Here is a 22,134-nt window from a genome sequence, read left to right as displayed (position 1 = left end):
GACTGCACAGGGAAGTAATGGAGTCACCATCCCTGGAGGGGTTCAAAAAATGTGAGATGTGGTGCTTCAGGACATAGTTTAGTAGGCATGGTGGTGTGTTGATGGTTGGACTGGGTGATCTTAGACACCTTTTCCAATCTTAATGATTCTATGATTCTATGAATCAATGTCAGACTAACATAGTGGTGTGGAAAAGCAAGAAATGATCCATTGCCACTGAGAGAACATTTGGGTGGGAGTGAGAGCAGTTGTACTCTGCAATTTTCTCTGATAAACTTTTTTCCACAGACTTCAGAAGTGAAAGATCTGCGTCAAAACCGAGGATCTGCATTATGCTTTCAATCTTTTCTCTGTTTCATACACCTACAAGTATATATATATATATATATATATATATATACACACCTACAAATCCAGTCTTCTCAAAAGGGAGACCAAGTACTAGTGAAGTACTAGTGTCCTAGTCTCTCAGGGAGCACCAGAGAGAAGAGTCAAGCCTACAGTAGTCTTCTGCTCAAGTGGTTGATTTGAAGAATACAGAGAACTGGCCGCACTCTCATCTGGTCTTACATAGTTCTTTCGCGGAGGTGGGAGAAGTCTCTTTCAATAGATAAATGTCAAGTATGGCTTTGGTACTGTATCATCCCAGTCATATAGAGAAGAACATGCCAGGAAAGGTGTAATTTATGTAAGATGAACTAAGAATGGTGGCTCTCCAAAGTTTTCATATCCTGAGTAGTGTTGAAGCTTTGTTGCTTTACAGCAATTACTAGTCAGTAAATGTAGCCAGACTAGAATTCTGATGCAACAAATATTTCTCCAGATCTAACAGTTTAAGCTTCTTAATTCCCATTCCTTTTGTAGTGTTTTGGGACTTACATCAGTTATTGTTTCAAGTTTAATTCTCCTTGGATGTCCGATTTGCCTGAGAGATGTAAGTGTATGTGCTGGCATGGGGTTTCACTGGAAATGAAAGCCACAGTTCAGCAGTTTAGACTTAAGCGTGCTGAATTTTGGAAAGAAAATTCCTTCCCTGAATTTGGGAGTCACCCCAGCAACTCACATGCCATGCATGCCAAGTGGAGGTGGAAGGAAGGAAGCTGAATGGAGAGAAGGATTGCATCAAAAGGCCTGGAAGTTTGATACAAAAATAATGGCTGAAAAATGTACTTTCTTAAGCAGCTTTAGGAAGTTTTCTAGTAAAAACACAGTTAATGCAGTTGCTATGGCTACCAGCAGTTTTGTGGAAAACTTCTTGAGATATTTACTCTTTAGCTGTACACAAAAACACAGTTTTTTCTTACTCTAAGGATTAAGCATCACCTTGTGTTTGGATTCTTTCCTCAAGCATTTAAGCTGCTAATGGTAAGCAGCAGCAGTGTTTAGAGTTTCTAAAAGGAGTAGAAAAATGCAACATGCTCTGTTGATCTTGAGAATTATTTTCTTTTTCTCTTTATTGCACAAGAAAAGCGTTATTATCATAGCTGAGCTAGTGTTTTATTTCATTTCTTATTTGTTTGCTTGTGTTCTTTATAGGCAAAGGAATAGCTAAAAGCATTGTAGGGTTTCATGTTTACCTTAGTAATGAAAAAATTCAAATTCTTTAATTATTAACCACTAGCCTAGGAAGTCATTCTGGGCCTTGGAAGCCAGGGAAATTTCAGATTAAAACATGATGAGATGTAAGGACACAGCAGATAGAAGATAAAAGTGTACATTCCAGGGATCAAGTACATGGTAACTGAGCACTGAAACAGCTTTCAAGTTCTTATGAGGGAATATTCTACCTCATAAATCAAGACTGATGGCTCTTTAGTGCAAGAAAAGCAGTCCAACTTTTGTACAAGGTACAGATGAGATACTAGTATTAGTAAGAATAATTTTGGATTATATTAGGCAGGAGGTCAGACAATGTAATTGTCCCTTTCATCGGTAACAATCTGTAAATGAAAGTTATTCCCTGAATACAACAACATGAATATGAAAAGCTTTCATATATTATATTAGGTCTTATATGTACCCACAGAAAACAAGAGTTAAAATGCTTTATTTTTGTCTGGCAGAGGATAGGCTGTGGGTCTTGCTAACACAGCAAAACAAGCACTATCCCATAATCTTTTTTTTGTTGTTTAATTTGCAACAGATAGATAGACTAAAAAAGTTACTCTTCAGAGAACAACTGTGCTTCAAATATTTGCTTATCTGTATACGAGGTAAATTCATATGCATCTGTGCCCTTCATTGAGGTGTGTTAGCACACTGGCGTATCCCTTAGCATCAAAAAGAAAGCAAAGAAAACTACCTGCTTGCTGCTCACGGGGCAGGAAATCTAGTGACAAAAAAAGTGATGTAGAAAAGGCCAAGGAACTCAGAGTCTTTTTGTAAGCTTTATATTATTGGTGAGGACTCCCTTTAGGTCTCCAGGTCCTGGAGCCTGCGGAGTCAGTGAGAGCAAAGCATTACCCATTGGCACTTAGGACAGCTGAACATCAGGACGGACTACAGACAATTGCAGTTTATGGACACAGAAGACTCAGACTGAAAACTCAGATTTCAGGTAATCTATGATTCGATGAATACCTTGTAGTCTTACTTCCCATAACATAGAACCATAGAATCATAGAGTCATAGAATGGTTTGGGTCAGAAGGGACCTTAAAGATCATCTTATACCAACTCCCTTACCATGGGCAGGGACATCTTCCACTAGATCAGGTTGTTCAAAGCCTCATTCAACCTGGCCTTGAACATGACAGCCACAGATTATTATCCTCTGCTAGTATTTCAAATTGGCAATGAGGACACAGCGCAGGAAGCTGAGAGCAATTAAGAGGGACTTCAAGGCTCTGGGGAAAACGATGGAGGGCTCTGAGGCGCAAGTAGCGTTTAGCTCCATTCCAACACTAAGGAATGAAGAGCAAGAGATCAAAAAGAATCAGTTGATTAATACTTGGCTCCGAACCTGGTGTGAGGAGCAAAACTCTGGGTTCTTTGATCATGGACTGGCCCATGCACCCCCAGGCATCCTTACTAGGGATGGGGCATGCTTGTCTCCTAGGGATACTAAAGTCCTCACTAAAAATCTAGCAGGGCTTATAAACAGACCTTTAAACTATATGTGAAAAAGGAGAAGAATGAGACCAGGCTAGTCAGGAGTGAGCCTGGAAGTGGAGCTCCAGTGCCTGAGAGATGGTGTGCTGGCAAGGACCGCAAGTATATCACCACAGAGTGAGTGGGGGCAATACATCTGGTGACGGAAAGGATGAAACCGGCTTAGAGAGCTGGGGTTGTTTAGCCTGGAGAAGAGAAGGCTGAGGGGAGATCTTATTGCTCTCTACAACTACCTGAAAGGAGGTTGTAGAGAGGAGGGAGCTGGCCTCTTCTCCCAAGTGACAGGGGACAGGACAAGAGGGAATGGCCTCAAGCTGCACCAGGGGAGGTTCAGGCTGGACATCAGAAAAATTAAAAAAAAATCATGGAAAGGGTCATTGGGCACTGGAACAGGCTGCCCAGGGATGCGGTTGAGTCTCCATCCCTGGAGGTATTTAAAAGACGTGTGTGTGAGGTGCTGAGGGGCATGGTTTAGTGGTTGACTGGAATGGTTGGACTCGATGATCCTGTGGGTCTTTTCCAACCTAGTGATTCTGTGATCTCCGGGGATGGAGCACTCATGACTTCTCTGGGCAATATCCATTATGATTAACCCAGAAGCTGGAATAAATCCTGCATAGGATATTTTTAAGTTCTCTTTGTGTAATCTGGTGTAAAAGATTGAGAAAACATTGCTTTTTGTAGCTTCATTTTAGTCCTGCTCAAACCTGCCTTTTTAAGACAATTTCATCATTTAGGAAGGGGTATCTATTTAGAAATCTGGATGTGCTGTTTCTCTTCCCTGTTAGGTAAAGACTTTATACTCAAGTCTTCTCACCCTCTGTCTCCGAACTTGCTAAAGTTTCCTATTATTACGATTTTCATCTGTTAGTTGTTGCTGCTTTTGGCTGACTTTCTTATGTCACCTTGACATCTGTTGAAATATCAATATCTAAATCTTAGGTTTTTTTCAAGGCATCTTTTGTTGCATCTGGGGAAAATAAGCACTTCTTGTGTGTAGTTCATTTATTTTACTCATCCTCCATAGGAAGAGATAAAATCAATCTCGCTATGGATTTTTTTTCTTCTTTTTCATCTATGAACTGAAAGGGAACACGTCCTGAGGATCTCAAGTATAACACCACATGCAATGTTATTTAGACACTGATAATATAAGGTTAAATGAGATTAATCCCAGCCAAAGCTCTGCAATGTCTTAGAAAATAGCCTTGTGCGAGACAGTATCCTGAATTCCTCTTTGAAGTCCAGAATGGCACAGATGTGATTTGTTATATGTTCTAGCACTGTTGCCTAAGTAGGTATCTCTTTTCTCTTTCTGCAGTTTTCCTATGTCCTTTCTCTCACGCCAAACTTTCCAATTTAGCATGTGCTCTTACTTTCATGGTAAGTGCTGTATGTCCTGCCATCTGCTCCTGTCTCTTTCATTTTCAGTTTTCTCTATTTTAAAGGAAATGGTGCTTTCCTGATGGCTTTTGGCCATCTGCCTGGACAAAGCACATGGATACAGATACACCGTCACAAAAGACCTATACCTAAAGATCAATACCCTGTTCCTAACATAACAATTAATTCTGCGAGGTTGTCACTAATTTAGGAAGTAATGGTTACTTTGACAATTTTTGAGTCCTTATCCATTTGAAAATATCCTTCTTCCAACTATCAAGTAAACTCTTCGATATCTGCTATTGCCTACCCAATAGCTATCTCTTCTTTTAAGGTACAAATTCAGAATATTACATATGAAGAGGTGCAGAAAGAGAAGTAAGTTTCTAAGTTTCAGATCTTTTTTGAGACAGCTTGGTGTCAAATTTCTTCCTATGGTTAATTATGAAAATTTGAGATACAAGAAAACCATGAGAATGTTTGGAAGATCTGAGCTTGATGCTGTTCTATGTTTCGTCCATATGATTCTTTATACTCCTTTATCTCTTTCATGGGACTTCCCTTTGTGCTTTGACTTTCGTGCAACAGAGTGACTACTTCAGTTTCTGAGACTTTGGGAAGAACTGAAAGAGAGGAAGCAGAGTGGAGGGTGTGGGGAAGACTGAGAGTTGAGATGAATCAAAACATTTCCAACCAACATCAGTATTATTTATCTGACATTGTCCCACCACTTGTTTTAAGCACAGACAAGTAGTCTCAGTGGTTGTGCAGGGGTGGCAGGTAGTAACCTTTCATATCAGCTATTAAGTGATAGACCTTTTGCATCTGTCAGTTGCGTGGCAGCTGTTTATAGGCTGTAGAGCACAATTTTTGGTTTATTATCCTTTCTGTTGGAGTGGTAGGAATGATGAGAACTCTTCCTGGTAGAAAACAGTTGTAGCTTGCATGCTCTCTGGCTACAGTCTTTTTCCTGTTTAATTTAGAGCTTTTAGATGCCTATTTGCTGTACTTCTTTCAAGTGCCTTCTTCATCAGCTGCCTGTTTTTCTTATTACTCACTGCTCTGGAAGCTGCAATGCTGCAAAATGGATTGGGGCAGAACTCCACTGCAGGTCTTGCACTGCCAGGATCAGGGCAAGATCATGAAAAGGGTCATAGACAGTAATCTCCTGTGTGTTGCATTCAGAAATTGTGAGGCGTAAAGTGTAGTTTATCTCATTCTTGGACTTAAGACTGCTGTGACACTGAATAAACTCTGCTTCTGCTTAAGTCTTTTGTGTTCCCCTTATCTGCTAGTCCTATGTGATGGTGGCCCCAGTGTTGGGGAGAGATGGCTGAGATGTCAAGGATATGCTATCCAATTTGCCTTCATTCATAGATGGTGCTGGGGTAAGGCTGTGCTTCTTATTTCTCTTCTCGTATTTTAAAGAGTCTATGGTTGTGGTGAAGACATCCACAATGCAGACCTCTGTGGTCAGAGAAGATGAGTCCTCTTCTCTCCTCCTAGCCTCAATTCTTACCATGGAAGAGAGAAACACTCAATTCCAAGATTTTCCATCTCAAGTCCTCCAAACAACCTTTCTGCTCTGCAGGCACCTAAGCTGATTAAGGTGTCTAACCTTAGCGTTCTGTGGTTGGGTCTTCCTGAAAGTATCTCTACTTCAAATAATTTGAGTCATGCAAGTATGAGAAATAAAAGCAAGAATCCTATGTGTGTTCCAGCCTTGCTTTGTTTTTCAGGTCAGTTCCCAAAATGCTTTGTTGCTGTCGTGCAATGTCAGCTAACAGTGAATTGCTTTCTGCCTTAGAGCACTATTGCAACAAGAAGACAAAGAATGGCCTTTTTCTACAATATATGGTAGGAAATGAGAGGTGGCAGTGCTTGTTCTCAATAGACAAAAACATGGAGATACTCAGTTTGGGTGGTGTTCAGGCAGTAGATACCACACAGGGGACAGAGTCTCCTGCAAGTACCAAGTAAAGAGGGAAAATTTTAGAAAGGGATGAGGCTGAGGGTGTAATCCTGCTATCTGCACCTCCACAACTAACAACAGGTATCTCTTCTTTGCAAGGCCTCTGTTCACAGATCTTCCACTTTTGCTGGTGTGTTGGTGCCCACAGTAGAGTCCTGGGTTTTATTACAAAGGCCAAGACCAGGGAAATTAGATAACGAAAAAGCTTTGCAATACTAAATCTCTTAATCAAACATAGCTGTTGTTTCTGTACAAACATTCATTAAATTAGATGGCCATCAACTTGTTGGAGTATGTGCAGGAAAAAAATCACCTACATAGTGCAAGTAAGAGGCATTTATATTCCTTTGTCTGGGAAATTCTCTGTCATCTGGACAGTTCAGTAGAAGTGTTGAGGAAGTGGTAAGTGAGCGCGTGCTGCTTTTCAAATTATCCTAGTCCTGTTAATAATCCTGAGAGTGACAGACAAATGGTATGAGCTCCTTTCTGGAGCTTGTAGGGATTATGGTAATCCTTATCCATGCCATTATCATAAGGCATAAAGCAGGGAATCCAAAGCAATTCCTTGTATTGGCCCCAGTAGGAGTTCTGGGAAATGCATTCACGGGGTTCCTCTTTGTTAGAAAGTATGTTGCCTGTTTTCCAAACAGATTTAGGCTCTTACCCCATCCCAATTCCTCACTCCAGGTCTGCTAGCTGACTATATAAAACCATGACATATGGATCTTTTTACTGACATAATCCTCTACTGTACTAAAAAAGAAAATTTTTTTTTTGGCTTCATTCCAAGAGCTGGAAGAATTTCCATGAGGATATAAAAAGCAGGAAATGGGCCCTGTAAGAGCAGAGCACTCTCATATTGAATAGCCTCAAGGGGCTCACTGTTAAAGGCTTCTTCCTAATAGTTAATATAGACTGGAACAGCTCTGCCTCTGCTTGGGAGGAAATGGGATTTGTAGGAGTTTCCAGTACAGGTCGTAGGGCTTAGGCCAAAAGACTGGTGTTCTGTGACCCTGTAATAAATCAACATACTTCCCACATAAAACTGTAAGGACAGACTAAGCATGTACAACTGGGGACAAATCTCAGAGTTCTCCACTGAACAGTGAACCATTTCTACAGTTTGAACTGTTTGCTGACATCCTGCAGCCAGCAATGGCTGTTAGTTTAAACGTATGAATTTGGCTCCTCTTCTCATGAAGGCCAGTTATTAATGTCCCCTATTACCCTAAACAGACAATATACCTGTCTAAGTAGTTAGCTTTCCAGTTGAAGACATGAATGTCCTGCAGACCTTGCCTCAGTGGCAGCATGAAAGACATTTCAGAGTTGTGTTAAGTGTGGAGGAAATAGGTGAGGGAGTATGGACAAAATTTTCTTAATTAGCCAAGGTGCGATGGAGTGCGGTTAGGAGAGGTGAGCTGTGCAGCTGTTATTGAGCCATGTAGTTTGGAGAGTGTGTTGCACCCTAGTAAATCCATTACCACTCATGAATTATTATTTATCTAATTATTTCATTGTTGTAATATCCATAGGATTCAAATACATTTGTGGCCCAATTGATGAGCCACTGCAGAAGCATGAGATGTAGTAACGTGCTCTATGAATGACTTGCAATTTAGATGACTCAGATTATATGTTTGGGGATATTTTGGGGGTAGGTGATGGTAGTTCCCAAATAAGATTATGACAACTTAACTGACCGCTGAGTCTCCAGTTCTGTTTCTAATTCCCTGCTCTATGCTAAAAAGGTTGAGGCTAGTGCTTTCCAAAAGAAAGTGAGCAAAAATTAAGAGGGGAAAAAGGCTACTTTAGTGTAAAGAAAAATACATCTAGAAGAATCAAACCAATGCTTGAGTTTCAAGTTCAGTATATCCTTCCTGATTTTGCCTGCTAGTAAATAAACCTTGGGAAAGAAACTGTCAGTATGAGCACTGATGTTGGTGCCTGGTTCTTGGGAAAATCCTGCTTTCCAGGCATTGCCTTCTCAAATCGGATAGTCTTCTCCTTATCAGCTCTTTCAATCCCTTGGACCCCACCTACACTCTGAGACACTTCCTGTGAGTCTTCTCCTAGATAATTATTTCAGTTAGGTTATCTAAGGTGCTTTTGGAGGAGTGTTTTGTACAGAGCCAGATTTTGAGATGTAGAATTTCATTTGAAATTGAAACACTTCATTAGCTGAAGTAAAACAGGGTTACCACTAAACTGGTCAATAAACACACGTGTTTGAATGGTGCAGTATGGATTTTCCTTACAGGTTGGTTGATGATACCAAAGCCAGAGAGCTGCTGGGCACAACTTTCTCAAGCATTGCTTGAGAACGTACTTTTTCCACATTAGCAAGAGATGATTGTGCCCCTATATTCAGCATTGGTGAGGCTGCACTTCAAATCGTATGTTCAGTTTTGGGCTCCTCAGTACAAAAAAGATATTGAGCTAGTGGTGTGTGTCCAGAGGAGGGCAAGAAGGCTGGTGAAGGATCTGCAGCACAAGTCTTCTGAGGAGCAACTGAGGGATTGGGATTGTTTAGTCTGGAGAAGAGGAGGCTAAGGAGCAACTTTACTGTTCTCTACAACTACTGAAAAGGAGGATGTAATGAGGTGGGTGCTGGTCTCTTCAACCAAATACCTAGTGATAAGATGAGACAAAATGCCTCAAGTTGTGCCAGGGGAGATTTATCTTGGATGTTAGGAAAAAAAAATCTTTACTGAAAGAGTGGTGAAGCGCTGGAACAGACTTCCCAGGGAAGTGGTGGAGTCACCATCCCTGGAGGTGTTCTAAAAAACGTAGATGTGGTGCTTCAGGACATGGTTTAGTAGGCATGTTGGCATTGTGCTGATGGTTTGTCTTTATGATATTAGAGGTCTTTCCCACTCTTAACAACTCTATAGTTCTATGTAGCTTGTTTCTAGCTCCTAATATGATATGCTGGGAGATCGAGAGACAGCTGTACTCTGACATGTCCTTCAGAATTGATTTACCCATTTGGCCCCATCTGAAAGATTTGGAGCATCACTTTGTGGCATCTGTGCTCCTGGCATAGTGCTGGAGCACTGCAGAACATAGGGAATCTATATTTTGTCCCATCAGGGAGCTGGGAGGTAGACACAGCATGTGGCAGGTCCCACTGTGTGAGTGCAGTCCATTTATAGGAGAGGTAAGAAAATTAATTTGGGAATGGTGGTGTGGATTTTTCTTATCCCAGTCACAGACTACAGAATTAGGGAGATTCTACCATTGAGACTTTTTATCGCAGGTTAGTTTTGAGTTTTGTTAGCCAATAAATAGAAAGATTTCTAAGCTCAACCCACAAAAATACAATTTAAATTTGAACTTACTTCCTCTGGACAAATCACTGAAAAGTTATACTTAGGGGTATTGCATCAAGGTTTTAGCCTGCAGACACTGTGTGGCTGCAGCAGGCAAAAATACATTGCAAAGTCCTTGTCTAGTACTTAAGATATTTTAGAATTGTAGCAATTTGGCAGGCAACAAGTAAGGGCTTGTTTTAAAGCCTCTGTGGTAGATATGTTTACAAATGGGTCAGTTTGAGTGATGCATGATCCAAGACTAAGTTAAGGAATCTGGAGCGGCTGAATTCTAATTCTGACCTTCTGACAGGTTTCTCTGCACGTGCAAGTGCAACAACTTTGAAGTTAAAAGAGCATTTCTAAGGCTGCAAAGTGGAGCATGCAGAATTTAGGAAATGCCCATGCTAAGTTAATCCAGTCCCCCTTGGAGTATGCTTAAGGCCCTCTAAGACTCATGGTTATGCTCCTCTGTATGATATTTTTTTCCCCTTTTGATTCCTGTCTAGTTCTGTCTCTGGACAAGTATCTGTCTCTTGGGGAGTTACTGTTTATTATTCCACCCTCCTAATTGTTCATTATGGACTTTATTTCTTGCACAATCCAACTTATTTCCAAAAGCAGTGATATTAATCTTTCATGAGCCGTGGTTTCCAGAACTTTAGGGCAGTAATGGAGTTCAGCTAAGGCAAACAAATTGATGGGTTTGAATGATCTGCTGATTTTACCCACCACCCTCTTTAATCTCCTATAAAGTTAACAGGTCATTTTGGCTAGCATTCATGCTAACTGTCTCTCTGCATCTAATCTGTTCCTTAGGGAGTGGGGTACAAGTTGCTCTTGAGATGTGACTTTGCAAAAGAATAGAAGGAAAAACTCAGTCCCCACAGCTTTGCCATCAGTTAGAGCAGACGCTGGAGAGCTGCCCACTAGTGAGGTGCATGGATGTCCCCATACAACACATTGTGGAGCTTCTGACAGTTTCCTCCTTGTTTTCAGATGAACCTGTATCAGTTGGAGGTGAACAAAGTATTCCAGGAACAACTCTGGTGTTAGAGAATTTTATGCTCTGTTGTTCATGTGGGTTTTGAAGTAATGCCCACTGAAATCAATGGCCCTCTTTTCATTAACTACAGTTGGCTTTGCATCAGACGTGGGAAGATGCATATCTTCCAGAAATGATTTCTTTAAAAAGCATTGAACAAAGATATATGGCCGCGTGTGCTGACTGGGGCAAAGAAAATGCCATCTCTCTATGGTATGTTTGGCTTGTTTCTTATATCAGCAATAGTTTAGATAATTAAATTGCTTAGTTGAGTAGCTGGAAGAGGCATGATCAACAAACTGACTCTACTAAGATGTCAGATTTATCACGGTGTTTTGGATTTTTTTTTGTGTTCTTTTTTTCTGTGTGTCTGAAAAGCTATACAATTGGACACTGTATTTTTCACCCCAGGCTAACTTCTTCCTCTGAGGAGCGTACTGAAGACATATAAAATCACAGTATAAATGCTAGCATAATTAGAACATTTATATGGCATACGGTAATGTTCAGTGGCAGCAGACAAATTGTTGATACTAAGTACAGTAATAGTATCAGCCCCCTTGCCCGCCTTGAATTTAGCAGTAAGACGAACAGTTTGGTGGTATAATTCAGTAAAACTTAAGTAGAAGCTCAGATATGTTAATGGGCAGGCTAAAGTCCGTAACTGGACATGCTTTTTGCATTCAGCCTTGAATCACTGATCTTTGTACTGTCCCTGAAGGGTTTTTGAACTTTTGCTTGCATGAGGTAGAAGCAATTTTATTAAATCACACTCCTCAAATGCTCATTTTACTACTGACTCTAGTTTTGTTTCAATTTGTTTTATTAGTATTTGTGACTGAATCACTCTTCTGATGGATGAAAGAGATCACAGAAAGTGTTCTTGGTTTTCTTTCCAACTCTGACTCACGTGGTTTTTGCTGTCGATGTTGTCTCTTAAACCAGGACAGAAGAGAACTTTCTGGAGAGGCTGAGATAGGGAAATACAGTATTTGTACTTAAATTGCTTGCCCTAGAAATGCCATAATTTTCTTCTCTGCCCCACTCTTCATATCTGCCCTGTCTTTTCCCTTTGTATTTCTTAAAATACCATTTCAAAACAGTTTTGCTTCCATTCTGGTATACAAGTTTTTTCTCCTTGTCCCCTGAATTGCAATAATGCAACAGCATTATCTGAGAAGCAGTGTTAGAACAAAGTCACTATATATTCCTTCATTATCTGGGTCTGGCAGGACAAAGACAAAGAGAGAAGGACAGAAAACACCATTGTCATATTCACAATGGGCACGAGTTTCATTTTCTAAATAAACTAATGTTAGGATATTCTTTGGTTCAATCAGGAGTAAACTGCATAATAAAACACAGCTCTGCTATGTGGTTCCATTTTGGATATGCATGTTATTCTGTGGAAAGCGGAGCCCTAGCTCTGTTCCCAGCCTTGAGGGATAAAGCTCAAGCCGACAAAGTAGCATCCCTTAAAAGGCAGGAATGCAAAGGGAGCCCAGAAGTGAGCAAAATATCAAAATACATTTGAGATTATAAGACCCAATTCCCCATTAGCCCTCTTTTTTAAATGCTGCTTTTTATGAGTGTGCATCTACCTGAGAGTATTTACTTATTGTTCAAAAGTAGAGAGGCCTTTCCATGGATGCTCACTGACCTAAAACTCTATATCACTCCCCTGAAAAAGCCATACTGAAGCTGAAAGTTACATAGAGCTTGTATCTATCTTCTGCTTATGTTTGTTCAGCTGTGAGGTGGTATGAATAGCTTAGTACTATGCCTGTATTTTAGGTAGAGTGCTCACTTTAACATTCACCAGCACGCTTTTCAGCCTGAATGAAATTCCTACATCATGTTTGCATTTAGCCAGAATTATTCACCTCCTTTTTTTTGCCATTAAACTATTAAAAAAACGGGCTTCAGACACAAAGTCTGCAATTTGGTAAGAAGCGTAGACATGATAGGATTTGTCAGTTCTTTTTGCAATACCACTTAATACATCTAAATGTGTCAGAAGGGAATCCCAAAGTGATGTTTGTAAGATAAAAAAAAATAGTTATTTTTAAAAGGTGTACATTGACTTAGGCTACTTTGAGGAAAATTATTCCCACATGATAGGCTGAACTAAAAATAATAGTGATAAAAAAATCCATGTTGGCCACTTGGAAGTAGGGTCAATGAAACAGAAATTTTTATTCTCGGATCACTCTGGAGCCTAAACTATCCCACTTTTGGCTCCTTTTTTGACCCTTTCTCCTGGAAGGGGAAATAAATGTTGATCAGTTGCTGTGATCTCAAACTGGTCTCACAGTGACAGACTGAGTAGTGAAAGAAATCAGTGTGGAAAGCCCGTCACTAAAAATGCTTTATCTCCAACCTTTATTCTAATACCCCTGAAGACTCCCTTGCCATGATGAGTCCTGTTGATATGAATGGTGCAATGTTCTATCACTGCTATATCCACACAGAAAATAGTTGCAAGTTAAATGACTTGGTTCAATTCTTCATGTTATTAAAATGGATAAAATGAAGTACTTTGGCCTGAATGCAAGATTAATATTGAACCACAAATGTATATTAAAACTACCACAAGTTATGATTATAGATTTTAAGCAGATGTTCTAATTATAGATTTGGGGTTTTTTTCCACTATTTTTAGGCTAAATGACTGTTCTGAGACACCTTTCAGCATTCATAACACAGCAATGAGCTCTGGAAGTGTTTTGGCAAGGAGTGGAGAGTAATGACATCTTAGAGGCACAGATGTCAGACCTGGTCATGTAGGTAGGTTTTCTGCTGGGGAGAAGTTACGCGTGTACGAAGTGAGCCAGGACCATCAAGTTCCCTGTCACACCACGTCCGCTGCCTGTGGAGCCAGCATCAGTCCATCCCACTACCATTCTGCTGACTGACACCAGCTGGTGCTCTGCTCCTTTTATCCTGGCCTCATGTGGGTTAGCAGCTGGCAAAGACTGTTTTTAATGATGTATTTATAAAACTTTACAGCCATGCAATTCCAGACACAGAGAAAGGATGGTTTGATCTCTCAGCCCTGGAAGTGTAGAACACTGCATGGCAGATCTGGTTTCCCATCCCTTGCTGTTGCCATTAACTTGCCTTCTCATCACCAGTGCCAGAAAACAATGTTCCCTGAAAAACACACAGGAGGAAAAACATTAGACTGAAGGCTCCCATAGCTATTTTAAGTATTGCTTGTCCTGATCCCTCTGCAGGCAGCTGCCTGATCGGTATTTCAGTAATGTGCTTATTTAAAAGGAAATTCTAGCCACTGTAGGGCACAGTGATATTTTCATGCCCTTTTTACCCTGCAACCTTTTCCATCTTGCTCAAGCCTGAGAACCTCACTGTCTCGTAGGGACATCATCTGGCTGAGGTGTAAACTACAGCACTGCTTGTGCCTTTTGGATTTAGGGATGGTACTGGAATAAGCCTGATTTTTTTTTCTTTTTATGTTTCTTGTTTTTCTTGCATTTATGTTCCAATGCTGGAAAATATTTCTAAATTTTATTTGCAGAGTGCAGATTTATTAGGTGTATTGCTTTCTCCTTTCCTGTGTATGATAAGGACTTCTGGAAATGTAGGAGCTTGTAGTAATAAGGATTTGAAGCTATGTCTTGACAACTACGTAAGATTTTCCTCACTTTTTATTTCCTAAACCAGCATGACATGCACTTTACTTTGAGACACATGGTAGAGAGAGGCCAAACATCTGACTGATCAAGACTGGTTCTGAACAAATGCTGACACCAACATTATTTTTGCCTGTGATTCGCATAGAACCCTAATGCTTTGAAAAGAAATATCCTAGAACACACAGTCGACCCTGCAGCAATGATCTATAACAAGCAGTGTTTCATTCATGCCTTTTCACTCAGCTGGTAACAGAAAGAAGATGATGGACATGTTAAAACACAGACAAAGCACAAATTCCCTAAGAAAATGAGCAAAGAAATCTGCTCATTAAAGAGGAAAACATATGTTCAGGAGCTGGGAGAATGTTTTCCAAAATGATTCCTTGCAAAGTAAAGAGCTGCAGAGAAACTATGTGTGTATACGCAGTATATAGAACAGCAATGATTTTATGGTCTAGCTAATAAAAAATAATAGAGTAATAGCAGTAAGTAAAAATTTTTCTTTTACAATGAGTTGTTCTACTGTTAGAAAACCTAGCTAAACTTAACAGCCTGGCCACTTTGACTGTCTTGTAACAATACTGGCTGACTTCAGTGGCTTCAGTCAAGGTAAACTCAAATCAATGACCTTGAATTGAAGATCCCCCACCTGAGCTTTTACACTTCTTTAAACTAAATATTTTAAAGATTTGTTTTGAAGCTTTTGAGTTTATTCCTGTAGAGAAGGACCGATAGCAACAAATACACACATGAAAACAGGCACACATTTTTAGCGTTTGTAATTTCTGAGACTCAGGAACTGAAAGCAGCAATGAGTGAAGTGGCAACCGGTTGTGTGTGATTTGGTGTGGTTTGTATCTGGGCTCTGTGCTGTGTATCTCCTAATGATGAATGTGTGGGAGGGCCAGGTCAGGAATGGTTTCCACTCCACTGCGTTGATTGTGTAGTTGGCAGTGGGCTCAATTAAAGTATAATAATCTGGTAATCTCCCTCCTTTTTCCATTCAGGCTGCTGCACGCTGAATAGAGCCAGTGAAAGGCTATAGCTTTTGAAAAGTAGGTGAACTCCCGCCTCTTTGTCTGAACAGTTTGTGTCTAGTGAACTAAAATGACAGGCAGAAGAGACAACTACCCAAAACGTTGCTCTCATAACTTGCATCATTACTTCTGTTTGTGTTTCCATGAGATCACAGTTGCTCTTTATTTTCCTTTCTAGGTTACAGATTGGATTTCTAGTGAGCTTCTCACCAGAGAGAAAAGACAAGCTGATGTGAGAAGGCGATATGTCCATTACAGGAAGATGCCGCGTGCCCTGTCTCCTGGGTCTTCTCATGGTCGTGTTCAGCAGGGAGAGAATTGAGGCACAAAGAGCAGGTACGCGCCATATGACTTACTGCCTCCTGCTAAGAGGTTTTGGGGGCTTTTACATGTCTGAGAAGATACAATTGCTAGGAGGAAAACAGTGTAAAACCCAAACATTTACTGCTGAAAAAAAGACCATAGGGATAAAGATAGCTCAGGGGTCAAGGTTATAATTTACCTAGGGTCTCTGGTTCTGCTGCAGGCTTAGAAAGGTCAGCTCAGCTACTCAGAACAAGGGGGCAGTACTTATTTTACTTTGGATATACTTAATCTATCCCACAGTGGCATGGAGATCACTTCTTCCATTGCCTTCTGTGGGTTTCAGGTTAGACCTGGTGAATCTTCTGTTTGGCTGGGACTTTCCTAGTGAGCTAAACAGGGCACTGTTTATACCCTCCCTTGGTTCATCCTGTCTAGTTGCTAGTGTAGTCCCTGGCACGGCTTTTAGCCATTGTTGCTGAGCACTCTCCCGCAGATGCCACTGAATGCATGAAAGAATGGTACAACTGAGGTACTTTTCCTATAGGCTGCCTTGACAGGGACACATTTTTTGCAGGGCAGTAGGAAGAGTTATCTGGATGTGAAAAAATGCTACAGCTCAGGGACAGAAAATGGTTGTAGACCTATGCAGTTTACTGGTATAAAACCACAAAGGTACCTTGAGATGGAGGATTTCTATCCATTTTTTGCAGGATAGATGGTATTCTGTAGCCTTGAGCAATATATATGAAAGGAAAGGACCCTTTTCTCAGTCTAAGGAACAGCTGTTTTACAGTTTTGTTATGTGATCTATATAAGGCTTTTTCGTTATGAGGGCTTAGTAACAAAGCAAAGTGAAATCTTATCTTTTTTTTCTGCTGTGGTCAGTTACTTGAAGGATATGGTGGTACCATTGATAAGTTCATCCTGTGATTACTTTAGATTATTTTAGGTTTACGGCTTGTTTGTGAACTATTTGTAAAGGCAATAGTGCAAACCAGTTGACTCAATGTGAGTGGATGAAGACAACTCCTGGAATTATGCTTCCAGAGAGTATTCTTGTAATTACAAAACTGAAAGTTCACTTTCTATGAATTATCTCCCATATAACCTTAACATGAACTGTTTCTGCCAGTAAACAATATTATTATTGCATTCTTGGAAAACAATCAATTTTGTCCAGCAGTGGACATTACTGTGCTAAAAATGCAGATTAATGTTTACTGAAAGCTCTTCTGCAGCATTTCATTGCACTGCCATCAGGTCTGTAAGCAAAGAATTATTGACTCCAAGAAAATGATCCTGAAAGGCCATCTTTTTTTCCCTGCAATACTGCCTGAATAGGCACCACATTTTAAACCTTAAACCCCTCTTGTTTTAAGGCTCATTGCCCTTGAAAACAGACAGGATTCATTTTCTCTGATCTGTTTGTTTTCAAATTGCTGTCATCTCACCTGCTGAGAGTCATTAAAATAAGCAACGGGAAAGCCTGTACTTTATGAGTTTTACACTTAAACCTTTATATTTTCTAGTTAGTCTCATTTAATTAATATTCTTTCACACAGAATGGAATAATATAATAATGATTTTTTTTTCAGGGAAAGTAGAGATTTCTTGCTTACCCTGTCCCATTTTATATATATTATATTCTTTATAGTCTGCAAATATCACGCAAAACCACACTTGGCAGCTCAGCTGATATACACAGATGTAATGTAACTTAGATCCCATAATATAAAATTATATATTCCATCATCACCACACTCTGATTACCTTTGAGAGAGTTTTTCTATATATCAAGACAGGGTTTTCTTGCTCTGTGGTTAGAGACAGGTATTCCATCACTAACAATATGCCATCACAAAAATTGATCCTACGTGGACAGATTGTGATCCCATGTGGATGTGTTGTTCCCAATGTGATCCCAAACCCATGTGCATAGCTTATTCCCATAGGCAGTGAAGGAACAGCAACACCTGGGATGTACTCTTCTATGAAAGATAACATAGCAAGACAATGCTCATTTTTTCATCACTTGCAATACACTAGGTGTATTTTCAACCACTCTCACAGCCATCATGCAATACTATGAGTGCTGACCTACAACCTTATAATTCTTACCTATAATGCTTTCACTCTTATCTGGAGGCAAATCCTCTTCACGTGGCTGAGCTACTCACACTCTCCAATGCAGTGAGATGTTCTGGGATTCCTCAGCTCTTTGAGGGAAGTGCACAGGCCCAGGATGATCAAAAGCACTAGACTAAATTATGACCCCTAAGATCAAATTTGGGTGTAGGAGAGGACTTAGTGATGTTCCTGTAGGTTCAGATGCTGGAACTTACAAGGGAATATGACAACATCATTCCTGTTACCTTTGGATAGCATGATTCATTTTTCTCTTCACTGAGCTAGCTGTCAAGTAAGTACTTGACTGGATGAACTGTCTACAGTACCTTCACACTTTTTGGTCTGTTCTAGAGGAAAAATTCCTAGTCCTCAGCTAACACCCACATTAGATAATTTACATTAGTGCTTTAGCTTTGGTCAGGAGTGCAGCAAGGACAGACTGCTTCCTAAGGGATGAGGAGCCAGGAGCTGGGGGTCTGCCCTGGGCTGGCAGGACAGAGTTTCACCAACCACAACCTGTTCCACCACTCCCAGCCAGGGAGTAGGGCAGACTAGGGGATTGTTGCCAGCCTCAAGGGGAAACAAGCGCTTTTTCATGAAGTGGGTCCAAGATCAAGTCAGGAACATGAGTCAGCATGTCAAGGCCTGGATCAGATCTAAAGACAACAGCCAGGGTCATACATTCTCCTGGCAGGTCCACAGAGGTAAGGTAGGTGCAAATCTTAGTCTTTGATCGATGTTTAATTGCTAGAACCTGACTGGAACTAGTCTAGTGTGAAAACATACAAACTGTAGAGTGGAAATGTTATGTGTTAATGCATTGGGTCCTAAACTGTTCTTCGTGTGCATGCGTTGGCATTAAGTATTCTCATAAATACACTCAGATTTTTTGACCAAAGGAGATAGGTTCATTAGTCCAAGTCAGAGCCTAGAGGAGATAATTAACATGGTCATAGTGGGAACAGTTGCAGGAATCAGGATGCTGCAGTGGAACAGGATTCAACAGAACAGATCTGCTCTCTGTGAGTGTGGGTGTAGGTAGATGTGGCTACCGACTCAGACACTGGTAAAGCAGCAGGATTTAAAGACATTTGCCAGCAGTTTAGGGGACAAGTGGAATATCTCCAATTCTATGGGACATAGAAAAGCCCTGTTGGTCTGAGAGAGATAGAGTGGCACTGGCACTGGTATGGACCAATCTCTGTCTATTATCATGTTACGTATTCTTTGTTCTCCAGAAGATGGGTCAAATTACCTGTTTACCATTGATTCAAACAAGCAGCTGCACTTTGTGAAATGACAGGAGACAAGAACTACTGGAGAAACAAGCATTGGTCATTCTGACCATAGAAAAATTGACTTTGTAGAGCAGCTTTCAACTTGAAATTCATAATTTGTTACAAAATAACGAATTAAATAAATGTGTGTGTGTATGTATGTATTTTGTCCAGCTGGGGTGTTATGTTGATAAATCTTTGTCATCTGTATGAATCTACTGGCTCCTGGCTTACATATATTCAGAGACAGCTAGAAAACATCTCTGGGGAGATCTATTTTCTTGACAAGTGGCTGACAAATATATGACCAGTCTGGCTTCATAGCTGCAATTAAAATTCATTTGCCTTTCAGATTACACAGGCCTCAGGTTACAAGTATCATGGTTGGTGGCAAAAGTGTGGTTGTGGAGATAAGTGCACTTTTCCCTTACAAAGCAACTGCTCTTTTTTTTGTCAAGAAAGCCATTCCAGTGTTCTGTGAGTCATCCTTTAGTCAACAGTCAATGGCAGAGAGCCTCAAAATCAAAACAATCATGTTATAAACTTGCTTCACCAACATATCATGCTGAGCAAAAGAACTGTGTCTAGCTAAGCATAAATAAATCATAATGTTAATACAAGAGGGAACATAAAAGCTTCACTACTCATGGTCAGGATTGGCATAGGCAAGGTCACAGCAGGTCTCTTGATCTGCCAAGGTCATTTTAGAGCATTGCCTGAACAAAGGCACTGCAATGAAGTTTAAGAAAAATAGCTTCATATGCATGCAGATAGTGTAGGTGAAGGATTGAGCAGAGGCAGTTAGTGCAGGAAGAGAAAAGGTTTGCATTTCAAAGCAAAGTATGTACTGATCTAGTACAGATGTCCTGAAAGAGATGAGGTGAATCACAAGAAAGAAAGGCTGAGAAACTGTGCTTTCTCTGCAAGATAGGAAGAGGATTTGCTGCCTCCTCCAAATTGCTCACTAGGGAGCCATGCCTAGGGAATATTTGGTATGTCTGGTACTCTTCTTTCAATCTTCCCTTAGTGATATTTTCTACCACTCTTACAGGTTGCAAGAATGTTCACTATGACCTTGTCTTCATTTTGGATGCTTCCTCCAGTGTTGGTAAAGAAGATTTTGAGAAAGTTCGGCAGTGGGTGTCTAATTTGGTGGAAACTTTTGAGATTGGCACAGACAAAACCCGCGTAGGTGTGGTACGATACAGTGATCACCCAACCACAGAATTCGACCTGGGAAAGTACAAAACCCGTGAGGAAATCAAAGAAGCTGCACGAAAAATTAAGTATTATGGGGGTAATACGAACACTGGAGATGCTCTCAGGTACATCAACACCTACAGTTTTTCCAAAGAAGCTGGTGGGAGACTTAGTGATCGAACTGTTAAAAAAGTGGCTATCCTTTTGACTGATGGAAGGAGCCAGGACTATGTTTTGGATGCAGCCACTACAGCTCGTCAGGCTGGGATTAGGATCTTTGCTGTGGGTGTTGGCGAAGCCTTGAAAGAGGAACTCGATGAGATTGCTTCAGAACCCAAGTCTGCTCATGTGTTTCACGTCTCTGATTACAACGCCATCGATAAAATTCGGGGCAAGCTGAGAAAACGTCTCTGTGAAAGTAAGTAGAGCTCCCAGTTCTGCTACACAATTATAATTATAATAGGTTCAGTTATCATGCAGGCATGAAAAGCTGTGATTATTTTCTTTCGTGCTTATAATTCTATGCAGATAATTCTTTATATTAGTATCTTCTACTCTGTTCCAGTCTATAAAAAGTCATTTTACTACCTGGAGCATGATGAAGTTCTCACTTTGTGTTTTATCTGCCCAAGTCAGTTTTAAATATAGGTCAGCTTCTAGCGGTCAACCAGAGACCAAAAAGTGAATTCCCTTTTGGTTCTGATATAGTTCAGCTAATTTATAATATTTTGGACTACTAAATATGAAGGGTGATATCTTACTTATATGCAGATTTTAGATATTTTTGTTGTTCTGCCTTTCAGCATCCCAATTCTACTGACAACTGGTGTTCATTAGTACTCTGACTTTCAACCACATAAAACTTTTTGATATTTTGAATGGCTTTTGGTGGAGAACAATGTGCAAAATTCACAGTGAATAAAAGAACTCTGAATTTCCAGTCCCTGGTGAAGAAAACTGTAATGGCATTGTGGGTGTAATCTCCCAACACTTTAAAGGGAAGAGCAATTGCATAGCCCTTTCTCCTTCCACGACCAATAAATCACTCTCTTGTTCTCGGTGACAACGTAAAAGTTACCTGGTTTTGCTGCTTTACTCAGTGTGTGTTGCAGTTACTGTGAGTTCCTTAGGTCAAAATCATGAGACACTGATCTAGTTCCTAGGTCTGAACTTGAAAGACAACAGTTAACTCCCTGTGTGATTCTGTGACATACTGCAGTGTTATAATGACAAGGTCTGCAGACCAGGAACTTGTCTTACTGCCAAGTTGGATAGAACGGGATGGAATAGAATAGAATAGAATAGAATAGAATAGAATAGAATAGAATAGAATAGAATAGAATAGAATAGAATAGAATAGAATAGAATAGAATAGAATAGAATATTTCTGTTGGAAGGGACTTACAATGATCATCTAGTCAAACTGCCTGACCAATTCAGGGCTGACCAAGTTAAAGCATGCTATTAAAGATGTTGTCCAAATGCCTCTTAAACACTGACAGACTTGGGACATCAACTGCCTCTTTAGGAAGCCTGATCCAGTGTTGGACTACCCTCTCATTAGATAAATGCTTCCTAATGTTCAGTCTAAACCTTCCCCGGCACAGCATTGAACCATTCCAATGCATCCTATCACTAGATACCAGGGAGAAGAGATTGGGTGACAGTGAGTTGCCTGAAAAAAACCCAGGCCTTGTAGGTGGTGTTATG

General features: G+C 40.3%; 1 protein-coding gene across 1 annotated transcript in view; it reads left to right on the top strand.

Moving 5' to 3' along the window:
- Positions 1 to 22,134, top strand: part of COL22A1 (collagen type XXII alpha 1 chain) — a 234,289-nt gene that overhangs the window by 12,818 nt on the left and 199,337 nt on the right. The window contains exons 2-3 of the mRNA XM_069854706.1: positions 15,693 to 15,850; positions 20,276 to 20,842. Coding sequence (XP_069710807.1) covers positions 15,760 to 15,850; positions 20,276 to 20,842 — 658 coding nt within the window. The 5' untranslated portion in view covers positions 15,693 to 15,759. The remainder of the gene's footprint in view (positions 1 to 15,692; positions 15,851 to 20,275; positions 20,843 to 22,134) is intronic.

The sequence above is a fragment of the Phaenicophaeus curvirostris genome, chromosome 3 (genome assembly GCF_032191515.1).
Source record: "Phaenicophaeus curvirostris isolate KB17595 chromosome 3, BPBGC_Pcur_1.0, whole genome shotgun sequence".
Classification (NCBI taxonomy): domain Eukaryota; kingdom Metazoa; phylum Chordata; class Aves; order Cuculiformes; family Cuculidae; genus Phaenicophaeus; species Phaenicophaeus curvirostris.
Note: the sequence above shows the minus strand (reverse complement) of the source record. Positions and strands in the feature narration are given on the sequence as shown.